Source organism: Sinohyriopsis cumingii, unplaced genomic scaffold (genome assembly GCF_028554795.1).
Source record: "Sinohyriopsis cumingii isolate HCF-2022 unplaced genomic scaffold, ASM2855479v2 utg002183l, whole genome shotgun sequence".
Lineage (NCBI taxonomy): Eukaryota > Metazoa > Mollusca > Bivalvia > Unionida > Unionidae > Sinohyriopsis > Sinohyriopsis cumingii.
The window spans coordinates 72,011-86,124 of NW_028316148.1; the positions used below are offsets into that span (position 1 = coordinate 72,011).

The following is a 14,114-nucleotide window of genomic DNA, read 5'->3' on the forward strand; positions in this document are numbered from 1 at the left end:
GCTTCAGCTTCAGATGTTTTGCCTTTGTCTGAGACGTGTTCTCATATTGAAAGTGTTTTTAGTCATGAAGTAGAGAGTAGCTTTGTTAAAGTTCCTATACACCGTATCAATTTAGTGTCAGACGTCATCTTAGAACCCTTGACAGCTGAAACAATAATTTCATTACCTATTCAGGTCATTGATTTATTACTAGGCCATATCCTAGCTGCGGATAAGTTTGCGGTTAATGAACTTCTAACTAACAAATCACGTTTGGATCAAATAGCTTATACTTTTGAGCATGAAGTCCCTGATTTGTATCCTGGTTGTCAAGGTACCAGAGATATGGCAGAATGATCTCTTGCGAATGATGTTAGTTCGCGAACATTGGATCCTTAGGAGAACACCATGACCACGTGAAGTAACGATGTTTACACGTGGGCAATAGTATATCAAATTTGACATTCAAAATTCACATCCACGGCAATCTGTTAGTAAAGCCCATGAAACTTCCTTGGTTATAGATTTAGAAGCTATTAATCCCTATATCCAGATATCAAGACATTTGTATTGGATATATATCTGTGTGTGTGTGTGTGTGTGTGTGTGTGAGAGAGAGAGAGAGAGAGAGAGAGAGGCTGCCACACCATGAACATTTTACTGAAAGATAAATAATGACCGTCCCACTACTCTCTATATAACAATTAAGCGAGAGGTATAATATGTTAAAGGTGGATGACGCAATCTTGTTTTATCTGTATTTGCTTAAGCCACTGGACTCGATCGATACTATACAGAATAGGTGTAAGTGATTAGTACACAAACCACACCAGAGCATTTATGTTTGCACAAATGATACTTATCCACCAACACATACATATGGCCTTTAGAAAAATACGAACCATCAAATTAGTCAAAAGAATCTCTAAAGAAATAATAAAACAACTTTAAAAACTTGAAATGATTAACCTTGAAAAGCTTTCCAGATACCTCGGCCATATTTTCGTCCGTCGGCAAAAAATGACAGTGATTCTAGAAAACAAAAATAAATGAATAAAATGTGTAGGCAATTGAAGCCTAAAAAGATTCTCATCGCAATTTATCCAAATTTTGCCTAACTTATTACAGTATCATTGGACGTTTAAGTCTGTACGAAAAATATGGATCTGCCATTATTAGATTTCTCAGAACCGCTCCAGTGGCCTAGTGGTTAGAGCGTCTGCCTCGGATGCGGGGGTCGTGAGTTCGATCCCCGGCCGAGTCATACCAGTGACTTACAAAAATGGTACTAACATCTGCCTCGTTTAGCGCTCAGCATTAAGAGGTTAGTGTTAGGACGTGTCGGCCTGGTGTCAGGATAATGTGACTGGGTGGGACATCATGCTACATGTCTGCGGCATGATGCCCCAGTGCTAGACATCAATATAAACTGTCACACTGCAGATATCGTAGAGATATGACTGAAACATTGTTAAAGCTACGTTTAAAATCCAAATCACACACACATACACACATTTCTGACGCATCTAAATAATAATCATGTCAGAACAGTTCAGCAGAATTTTTATACATGAACGAAACAACCCTGTCGTTTGGTACTTTCAACCTGGTCCAAATGATACCAACCCGCCATTAAACATGTTAAACATTAAAATAATATAATAATTTATTATATAAAAATTATAAACTTTTGCCCCATTAAACACTTAATAAACCTGGCAAACATTTACTTAGCACCGACACAGTGATACTAATAAGATAGTTTGATTTTCTACAAGTGATGTCAAACTGACGTCGAAATATGAGTGCCGTTACTGAAGAAAAATATAAACCCTTGAAATAAAATGACTGAAGAGCAATGGACCAACGTTGTCAGAAAACATCCTATATTAAGGACCTTTTACTTTTTCCCACAAAATACGCTTATCTACCAAAAGCTTTAGCCTTTGTGCTTGAAGTAGACCAATATCTAAACAACTTCTGGAATGATAAAACAAACAAAAGCAACAACAAAAATCTGCTTTGACTGAGTGCATACTGGCATCAATCTTTTTACGGCATGAAGAGGCAGGGTCTAGCATGAAACAATAATTTTTGGTGTATCTTCCTAGTCAATATGAATTACCGCCAGGTGAATATATCATGCAACAAATTTCATCAGTTTCCCACTAATACCCATTTATGATAATGATTCATCACCAACAAGTGTTATGGTAGTTTTCTTTTCACCGTTCTAAATTTATTGCTGGGACAAATCTAAGATCGAATGAGAGTTTTAAGGCCTCTCTTTTGAAGGTGCCATTCTTTGAGATGCACGATGGTCGCTGAGGTACGAGAGTATATTATATTCTAATGGTAAGGAAGGCAAAATATAAAGTTTAATATAGCAGCCTTTTTATTACATCAAACAGGATTGCGATGATATAGGGGTTGGTGCTTACATGCAATGTGATGGGTACCATTTACCAGGGGAAGCGGGCTCGAATCTAGGTAGAGAGTATGAATTAAACTAATCTAATCTGTATGATGGTATTATTTAATCGTATACATAAACACGCACGTACATACATACATGCATACATACATACATACATACATACATACATACATACATACATACATACATACATACATACATACATACATATATACATACATACGTACATACATACATATAGTCATTAAATATGTGCACTATTAAATCTTCACCACTCTCATTGTATGTTTGCTTATTATCCAACTCACCATATGCAGATAACTCTGCGAAGTGTTGAAAATCGTGCAAACGTTGTGGAGGCAAGAAATTTTTAAAAATGGTTCAAGGTATAATAAGGGAAAGACCAAGCATGCTCATTAAGGCAAACTGGTTGTATTTATTTGTTTCTAAAGGTTGTTATATTATCAAGTGCAGACTTAACTTCAATTCAATTTCATTCATCTTTTCGTAATATTTTGGAATGCACTGGTGAATTTATCTATCTAGCTTTATGTAAACGTGTTTTATTTAATGTTCACCATCAGGCTAATACCAGTGACAATTGCTTGTTGTGCTGAGATGCAAAACCTGAAATCAGTTGAATCAGCTACTTATTTGTTACTTTTTACGAAATTATTTAAGTGCTTTGAATCATTGTAGCAGTGGTCATTTCGAACCACTCTCACCGGCATGCTATATTTATTTACAGCTTATTTCAAACAATCTTCACTTTACCTCTTTAATGTCTCTATCAACTCTGAAAGAAAACTGGTAGAAATGGAGAAATAACTCTATTTCAAGTTTTGATTATTCAATGATCAGAAGAATGTTTATGAAGCTGTTCAATGAAACAGATCAATGCTCTTAAGGAGTTAAGAACAGATCATGTTCATAGATTGTTCTCTTGCAGAATCCTATCTATCTATCCGTCCATCCATCCATCCATCCGTAAATCTTATCTATCCATCCATTCATCCATGGGGAAATCCATGGATACATCCATGCATACATACATGCATGCATGCATTCACACACACACACACATAAATACATGCATAAATACATACATACATACATACATACATACATCTGAGATTGATGTCTTACATTTACATGATTATGTAATGTTTATTTATTTATCTCGAAAGCTAGTTAGTTATATAACTACGTACTCATTCCTTAAAATTTATCCGAGCCATAATATTTCAGCTTCATACAAGGGTTAATTTAATCAGCTCTGACACAAGGAAGAAAGTATTGAATTCAGCACCATGACTACTACAGTAAATTAATTGCTTCTGTCTTTAATAGTCTAGCCAGCATAACTACATAATTATTCAAGATCATATCGATCGTTCGCCCTTCATTTGAACAGTACCTATAGACAGGTAACCTTGCCAATGATATCTACACTGGCGATACCATGCGGAAGTTTTCATGGCATATAACGAAATGCAGTAGGGGTAAACATTTCGCAGAGAGAGAGAGAGTTATCTGTTCGCAATAGTAACTAATGACATTATCGCTCGTTGTTTATAAAAGCTGATAAAGACATATGTATTGTAAATGTATACCCACCTCGTTATGAAATGGTAGGGTTGAATGACAGATTTTGAGAGGGAGAGAGAGAGAGAATTTAGGGACGATTTAATGACTTATTGCTTGTTGTATATATAAGCTGATAAAGACCTATGTATTATAAAGGTATACTTACCTTGTTATGAAATGTTAGGGTTGAATGATTATTTGATTTTGAGAGAGAGAGAGAGAAACAGAGAGAGAATTTAGGGACGATTTAATGACTTGGAAAATATTAATTTCTTAATCAGTCCTATTTATTTTCGTACATGTTTTATATACTTAAAAGTGCATACTTAGCTCACAACCCGTGTAATAGCATCGAAAATTGATGAAGGAAGTCTTGAAAATTGCAAACTGATCGTATACCACCCAAAGAAAGTACGAAATTTTTAAAAGAATCTTTCATTTTAAAAATGTTGACTGTTTATTGAAATGACTTTTTCATGTCTATTTTACCTACCTATTATTAAAATATTACTAACATCTTTGCGTTTCATATTCTGTTCCGTAGGACAGCATAATTACCTGTATGCTGAATATCATATATTTCAAACTTGGTTCTCTTTTTCTTTCCAATTTTGTTCTATTTTGTATTTTTATTACTTATTACCTAACTTTAATTCAGTACTATATGGTAAATATTGCGTTCATGTGCCGCTAATTCCTATACTTTTATACATGCATGCATATTATCTGCCCGACACATTTCATGACGTATGCGTATTATATTGTGTTAGAACTTACATGTTCAGAAGTCACAAGATAGCAAGAAGAAGAACATACATAAACACAACAGAAAACTTGCAATGAAAAACAGTTCTATTTTGCTTTGTAACTCATCATACAATAGCTTAAGAAATGTATTAAAATGGTAAGTTGTAAATGTTGATGTAGAAAGGTGAGGTTGCAAGGTCACATAAAGATTAATTATGATATTTATGTCACTCTAAACAAACATTCTAAAAAAATAACAAACACAAATTAAACAATTTGGAAAAATTCAAAACCAGTATAATCTATCAAACCTTGAGGAAATATGAAACCAACTAATGAAATAATAATAATCGCATGTGTGTGTGTGTGTGTGTGTGTGTGTGTGTGAGGGAGAGAGAGAGAGAGAGATTCTTCACGTAGCTTTAAAAAAAATTAGTCACATCGCTAAAATATATGCATTGTGGTAGTTTATGAATCGGCCACGGTTCGTACCTGCGAAATCCCGAATCCGAGGCGGACGCTCTTTTTTATCTTTCTTAATTTAAACACGATTCTATACAATTCGTACGTTAAAGGTATACAGTCAGTAGGTACATAGTATTTGTGGTGCTGTATTACAAAACATTAAATCTACAAAGTGATAAATAATTTATCCTCTTCTATTTTCATTAACGGATTATCTTTTATTTTGTAATCAAGGTCTGAGTTTTGTCTTTGTAATGTTGATACGCATATGATATGTATTTCCTAGTCAAATATTAAAACAATCTTTCTAATTTTTGCCCAATAACGACAAGCTGTTTCGTCTTTAGTAAATACACAATCGAGCAATGCTTAGAGTATAGTTCAAGACAATAACTATTGAATGAATTTGTTTCTTTGTTATATTTTATAATGAGCATTTGTTCAAAGGAAGTTCTATTAAGAACACCAACTCTACATTTTTTATATAAACTCTCAACCATATATACGACATAATTCTTAAATTAGCTTAATTCTGGACATTCATAAAAGGCATATGTCGGATTTTATAAAAAATATATATTATCAATGATCGGAAAAATGAGTTTATTTAATTTCTAATCTAGTTTAAAATTTTGCTTGTAGTAAGCTTTACCTCTCGAACGTTACTTGAATCGTTAATTTTAAAATCGAATTCATCAATACAAATGAAAATAGCAACAATCTTTAGAATGAATTTGATCTCTCTAATCAGACGAATATGCTTTCTTTTACCTACTAATAAATCCAAACCCAACTTTATTTAAATTTAAAATGGTTGACCCCAAAGTTGTCAAATATTCAATCGCATTCCGTTTTGTAGACCCTCGACCTGACTCGTATAACTGTAATCTTTGGCCATTCTGCGTTAGTAATCTAGTGCATACAATACACATTATATATTAAACTGTAACATGCCACACTCGATCTCTATTACTACTTGCAGAGCTGGAATACAGATATCGACGACTGAGCTTGAAACAGTGACAAGCGTGACATTGTAAAGGAGGGTAAGAGGAGACAGTGAAAGATTTAAGTAAGTAAATTTCCTTTCTGAGATTGTCCACTTGATCCTCGTTTGGTACCTTTGTGGATAAACGTAAATTTTTAATATTTATTTAGAGTACTAGTCAGGTTTGGAGAGGTACTGTACATGAATACTTAGAAAACACCATTACAATGGAGTAGTTTTGAGTGGCAAAAAAATTATATTTCATCATATACTTTGAGGTAATTTTATAACGTTTCTAAGCGATTTCAAAGCCATTTGCTCTCATTTTCAATTGGCTTTTGTATTTCTTCATCAACCTGCATTCGATACATGTAGAACTCAATTCCCGAAATACTTGTATTTTCATCTTGTACGCATGATATATATATATATATATATATATATATATATATATATATGTTGTTATGTATATTTGATTTAATTATATCTAATCTAATATATATTTATGTCAATTTAATTGTTTGTATATCAGTTTTATTCTTTTTTATTTTTTTCATTTCATGCTATTGTAATGTAAATGTATTCACTGGAGATGGTACTTTTTCCAGAAAATAGTTTGACTTTGACTGTTTTGGTAAGCATCTATTGTTCATCCAAATAATGACTTTGATTCAAAAATTAGTAGCAGCCACGTAAATAATTTCTATTTTTATTTTAAAATGATTGGTTGTTGTCGATGTCATGATGGGACTACGTCTTCAAGATGTAAACAATTTTTTAAAATTTTATTTCTTAGAGTAAAATGGGTGTACGTGATCTTTAACAAGAACATAATTTCTTCGAAGTTCTCAAACATGATCACGTGACCCCTTGTTGCGTTTTAAAATAACCTCTTACTTTGGAGAGATATTCTCAGTGTGTTAGTTGGGTTGTTACACTGGAAAGTGTGTTGTGATGTTTCGAGTTATTTCTAAGTACTTTGATTCAAAAGGGTTTATTCTTTTTTCCTGGAAAATACGTTTGCCCATATGAAATTCCTGGACAAAGGCAGCTCTTATAAAAATGTATTCAGATTTTGAAAACTGGAGTGATTTTTTTTTTGTTTCTACATGGAACTGTAGACTTCAACACTACAGATTACAGCATACGTCATCGTCCTCCAGTTTGGATTCTTCGTTGGGACTCGAACTTGAAATCATTAGAACATTTTGTTTTTAGGAGTACAAACATTTTATTCGTGAATAAGTCTTGGATAATTTTTGGATTGGATTTTTAAAACCGTAAGTTTATATTTTTTCATTTTTACAGACATTTTCCAGGAAAATAAGTTATTATTTTAAAAACTTATTGATTTCACTCTTTCTTGTGTTCAGGTCTATTCGAGTCTAAACACGTAACATAAGAATATGATGTTACCCAATGTTATATGTTGTATGCACTCGTGTATAGCGGACAAACTCGCATGAGGACCTAGTGATTATTTTTTCTGTAGCTACACATTCATTCCGGATTCTTATGAAATACATAAAGGTATATATAATTAATAATAAAGAATTATTAATATACACCAGACAGAACGGAAAGTACTATCCCTGAAGAATGCGAGTGTGTCTTCTACACACGAGTGCATATAACACCGATTGTGTAGCATCATTTTTTGGTAATGTGTGCTTTGTCGCGTGGGATCGTGGGCTTGTGTGTATAGGCAAGGCGATGGGAGCCATTTACCAGCCGACCTGGGTTCAAATCTCTGCGGGGTTCGAATTAAATATCTTTAATCTGTATGATAGCATATGGGTTCAAAAAACAACTTTTTCTAATGACATTTGGATTAGGAAGAAAAAATTCGACTTCGATATCGTAACCTTGGTGTTACTCCTGGAAGATAAACATTACGATTAAGTGTTATATTCAATCTGCGTAGAGTAGATCAAATTCATGTACGAGAAAATCCTAACCTTCAATACCAGACTGCATTCTCGTAATATAGTTATTGACATTAAGGTAACAACCATGGAGAAGCGAAGCGGACGTTCGAATCATCTGGCAACATTTAAGAACTTAGACTTAGACCCTTGTCTTTCAGCAAGCAGGCGTTATAAAATTAGGAACTTGTTAATGTATGCAATATTGGTATTCGTTATTTTTGTTATGTCTTTAGTATAGATGCCCATCATCATCCTTAATGTTTGTCCGTATAATAATCCAGAAGCGTATAGTTATAAAAACCACAATGAGTTCAAAGTATATTACTTCCAACAAGCCACGCCTTACCATTACATTTATAATTCCATTTCAATAAGTGTTTCATAATTTTTGCATTGTGTTCTTTTGACAAAAACATAGAGATCTTCTTACAAACTATTCCATTTATTTTTGATAATTTTTAAGTTTGTGGATTATAATCACCTTTTGTTGCATAATATGCTTCCTTATATAAAACGTAATCTTTCGTGGGAAAACAGTAATTACATGTACCTTCGATTAAATTATAGAAATTTCGAAAAGCAGGTTATTTTTTTTTTCCTTTTGCAATTTATATGCAATTTTTATTTTCAGACCAATGAAGTTGATTTCGAATCAACTAACTACATGTTGTGTATTTACCTGAAAGAGAAATGCACCTTTCCAACGTTATTATCGCTGTCTTTATGTATTGGCTTCTGTCTCTGCTAAAAGGTATGCTTCAGATTTCTTTTTATTTTCCTACTTTTCATATTATATATAAACTCTTATAAACTGTCATGTATATGTAGGACAGTCTGCTATTAAAACAACATGCCAAGAAATACGTCATTAAAATAATGTGTCAATAAAATCTGTCATTAAAATAACCTGCCATTAAATCCTAGATTATTACATTGCTTTAAGTATAACAATACTCAAATCGAATTTATACTAAAAGACAAGCTAGTGTGCAAATAGTCAATTATTTAAATATTATCTAAAGTAAACATGCATCAACCCAAGATTACCATTGGCTCTTTGTCGTACCAAACTGTATGCCTTATGGTTCCTTTGTTTTCTTCTCACTTTTCCGACATTTATACACACCACTAGATGGGCGATATCAACCTAAAGCTATAATTGACCCAAGGTTAATTTAATGGCATTTTATATCTTCTTCCAAGCGGATACATTGATTCTTCATTCTTCATCTGGACTTGAAAACATTAAACGCACGTATTCATGTTAAACAGAGGTCTTATGTATATAAATGAGGAATTTCTGTTAAATATTGAGTATTTCAAATATTTTCACAAGTCAGAAAGCTGATTTTAGACCTTTTCCTCGCCAATAAGATCACTTCTTGACACTGATTCCCAATATTCTTGCAGAGGAATAATTGGCTGATTTAATCCAAAGATACAACTGCATTGTACTCTCCTTTGTTAAAATACTCCTTGCAGATGAGTCTCGATGAAAATTGCTTCTTTTTATCTTTTGTGTATATTTAGATGTGGGGATGGGCCATGTGCTTGTGCACAGAGAATTTAAGTTTGTTCAGGACGACAACTGCCAAACGATCTCATCCTATTTTCTCCGTCGCAATTATTCAGACAACATATTTGCACATTCTCATAGGGACTTAACCCACCCCCAGCACCTACGTCATAGGAATTAAAATAAATTGTGTCATTTCTTCATGACTTGATTACTTGCGATAAGATTACACGTAAGAAATTTATCGTAACATTAAAATCACGAGGATATGCTTTACCCGCTTGAACATCAAACGCTGTTCAATATGCATTGAGAATTTCTACAGTGAATCATTATACCACCAATATCAGCATCATCGATCGCTTTAGGAATATGATATGAAGGATAATGTCTACAGTTAAACAAGTTAATATAGTATAATTACAGAAATGTGCATGTCAATAAGTTTCAAGTCCAGACCTTGTTGATGAAAATCACCCTAAAGAAAACAGTCAGATGGAAGGATGTGAAGATTAATTATGAACAATCTGAATTCTTTAATAGTAGGTTATGTTAGTTTTTGTTTCCAATAAAATATCAAAAGAAAAAAAACTGAGGCCTGGACGCAAGGTAAGTCTAAGAGACATAATATCAGGCTGTTCAAAAAGTTTGTACTAGTAGTCCAATCTCTTCAAAATTAAATTTTGTATCAGCATATTAATATACAAGATATCGACGAGACACATGTGCAAACGCGTATTCGGACACAATCTAGTATAACAATCATTGACCTGCCACAGTAGTCATATTTGATAACATTGCTACTATTTTTGTTATTATAAGACCTTTTAAGAATTATACTAACCAAAAATATTGAATGACAATTTATTGTGTCAAGTTTTATTATTATTCTTCAAGGTTCAACAGATGCGACGGTGATTGGGATTTCATTAGAGGGTACGTACGCAAGGAAACACTTCTTTTAAAATCGTGCTTTTTTAACCAGTTAGATCAATTACTATGAGTTAAATTTGAGCATTACAAATCTTTATATCTTGCCAAATGTTTATTTATTTTTGGGTAGACATATCCGACCATGATATTAGTTTGAATATAATTTAGCTTACAATTGGTATGTGAATCCGTAACTTATTAAACAGCTTCCGCTGAAATGAGAATTTGATATTCCAACCTCAAACAAGAATAATTTTGTGTTTCATTTTAGTTTCACAATTGTTTTGCGCATGCAATTTTCATATATTTTGATACCTTAGCGAATTGGAAGTGTATGTGTGGAAATCGTTTCCGTTGTGTATCAAAATCTTACTAACTATGATGTTGCGAGCTTTCCTTTATTCTAATCCTTCTGTATTGATTCACATACCAATATGTGTAGCTCTCTTTAAACATGCTCCGCTGAAGTATACTTCTTTACGGATTGCATTCTCTACATATTAAATACAAAACTAAACTACATAGCGATTGGTTAGATACATGTAAAGACTTTTTCTATATGTGGTGCTGTGATTGACTAACAATGCTGGTGTCTGATTTTAGTACTTTTGTTTTCCTAAACGTTTGATTAGTGCAATTTTAAGTGTATCTGCACAAACTACATTCAGAACACGGGCTTTTGTATTGAGTCGGAACGTAAAATAAATTACACACTTACAAGAGTATAATATAGTATTTACGGCACACATTACCGGACTTTCGTATACGTGAAGTTCAATGACCAATTATTTAGAATATTTATAAATGGACAATAACATTAGAAGGAAAAGAATACATAATAAACGATTATCATAGCATTGTTTAGTCTACGTTTATTCTATGACACCTAAAGCGTATTACTTGACAGCCGTCTTAAAATGGCTAAAATACTTAAGCAAATCATAATCATATCAGTATACGGTTGGGGACAGTTCTGAAACAGTTCACTGATTAAAACTATCTGAATTTCCTCGCAACCCTATACAACACAATGTCCAGATCACCAATGTATCTCTAAAACAGCAGTCATGTTAAAACCGTTTAAAAGACTTTCAAGAATGTCTTTAGAATAATTTGCATCCTAAAAGGTATAATTCCAGACATCTAAATACAAGAACCTTTTTTAATTATTTTATAAAACCATTAGGTCCCTACAAGACTCTTAATCATCGATAAACTTAATGAACATTGTTGTGAATGGAATTCATTCCAAATGCTTGTCGCAACATAAATGATGACAGAAAATCAGACTGACAGATTTCACACTTTTTAGAGGGCTCTTGGAGATTGTAATACATTTAAAATTAAAGCAATAATCGCCGTATGAAGGCATACATGCATTACGTAGTAGGTTAGATATTACAAATGGGTAGTTAAAGATTGTTGTTACACATTAAACAGCCAAGAAAAATGTTCCTTGGTCAAATTCAGACTTCATAAAAGTTACAATGCAATATTACACAATAGATACAGATTTACATATCACATTTAATCATTATAACACCAAGATAAGCTTCATCGATCACCATAAGAATATAATAAGGAGGCATAACATACTACTACAAAAAAAGAATTACAATACCACATGGTGACTCGGCATATACAATGGCTGCTTGGAAATAAAAGAAAGCAATGGCAAAATTTAGCATAAATTTTGAATAAATCATATGTTTGCAAAAATTAACGAGATGCTACAAAATTAATATCCACTTCGCTATTGATTTTGATTTTAGACATTCTGTCAAGTGTATTATATTGTCTTGTTGGTTTTATACCATTAGCGGTAACAAATAACAATAATGAATGTTTCTTTCCTACTACCCAGAAAGAACAGTTGATGGCTTAAATTTCCATCAGGTATGGAACGAACTTTGGGTCTACAAATAAAGTAAGCTAAATAGGAGAATGGTTGAATGGGTGGGACATGATGCTACATGTCTGCGGCATGATGACCCAGTCCTAGACATCACTATAACAATTTGAAACAATGCACAATCAAGAGAATAAAAACGATTTCCATACAGAAAGTTATTGTTAGTTAGGTTGATGATCAATGACACGAAGCCATTAGTGAAATGCAAAGGTAACAAAACCAACTTTTATTAATACATATAATAATTAGTTAGCTATAGATTAATAAACCTTGGCATTTATATGTCTACTCTTTTGTTGACATTGTAAAGGATCAGATGCACGATCGTTTCAGACAAATCTTCAAAATGAAAAAGCCTGATAAGTTACAATTTGATGAGACAAAAATTATTTAACAACAGTAACGTTTAATATGTGTTCAGGAAATGAAATATTCCGTATTGCAATGCACTCAAACAATTAATTCTGTATACTGTAAAGAGTTAATAGAACATTGGATTAAAGGGTGCACGGATTTCACTCAGATAAAACCAGAACGTATCTATGCAACCGAAAAATGAAATTTCTACAAATATTATCTGTACAACCGATGATTATGATAATGATGAGGATGATACACCTTGTCTTCTAAAACGTTTCCGGTGCAAACATAAGGAAATTTCTACGAATATTATTCGTACAAGCGATGATAATGATAATGATGAGGATGATACGCAGTGTCCTCTAAAACGTTTCTTGTACAAACATAAGGACGGTACAATATGTTTCCATAGCCCTCTCAACTCACACTACACACAACCTATCATCAGATAACGGCATTTAATTTCTTAGGTAATACATTCTTTCGCATCGAGCTACCCTTACGTTCGTAAACGTTCTTGTATGGTAAAATAGCATCATAATACAGTACAGTATCAATTACTTCTTATACATACATCAATAAATTACGTCACATTCATACATATCCTTAATCATGTTATACTGAACAATATCACAATAATCAGATGCGTTTCTTTATCTTACACTCATATGAAGTACACAAACATTAAAATAGCTATGCTCTGATTTATGAATACATCCATAGTAACTAATCTTACATGCTTCACCCTTTTTCTAAATTCACAATTCAAACATGTGTAAATTCAAACATAGCGTATTATTAAAAGCACTAGTTTACTACGAAGTACCTAATGGCTAAATACAAAATTAATTCTGACTACAAGCTAACCATCTACATATTTCTCTTTATATTCCTCAAGCCCATTTCTGATATACGCATGTAAATGGAACACTACAAAGGTAATTCTACTTATCATACGCTCAAGTGTTTCTACGTTAACTTTTCTTTGTCAGAATTGTTCAGCATTTTACGATATTGCACTCGCTCTCACTTTATAATGCACTCATAAAGGAACTACTTTTTATTGTAATCAAACACGTAGCATTCGCTTTATGTTTTGGTTGATTAAACGTTTTTATAAATGAAATTTCGTGGACTACCACATACCAGCTGCTTGTTGTACATCCCACGTTAACTTGTTTGATACAATGTTTCTGATTTAGGCGGGCGATAGACGCCAGATTTCATAAAATGACATGCAAATGACATGGTAAAAACTGTCT

General features: G+C 32.9%; 1 protein-coding gene across 1 annotated transcript in view; it reads left to right on the forward strand.

The window, feature by feature from the left end:
- Positions 1-6,207: 6,207 nt before the first annotated feature.
- Positions 6,208-14,114, forward strand: part of LOC149770960 (uncharacterized) — a 30,896-nt gene continuing 22,989 nt past the window's right edge. Inside the window, exons 1-3 of the mRNA XM_089948936.1 lie at positions 6,208-6,287; positions 8,763-8,882; positions 10,545-10,583. Of these exons, the coding sequence (XP_089805062.1) occupies positions 8,822-8,882; positions 10,545-10,583 (100 nt within the window). The 5' untranslated portion in view covers positions 6,208-6,287; positions 8,763-8,821. The remainder of the gene's footprint in view (positions 6,288-8,762; positions 8,883-10,544; positions 10,584-14,114) is intronic.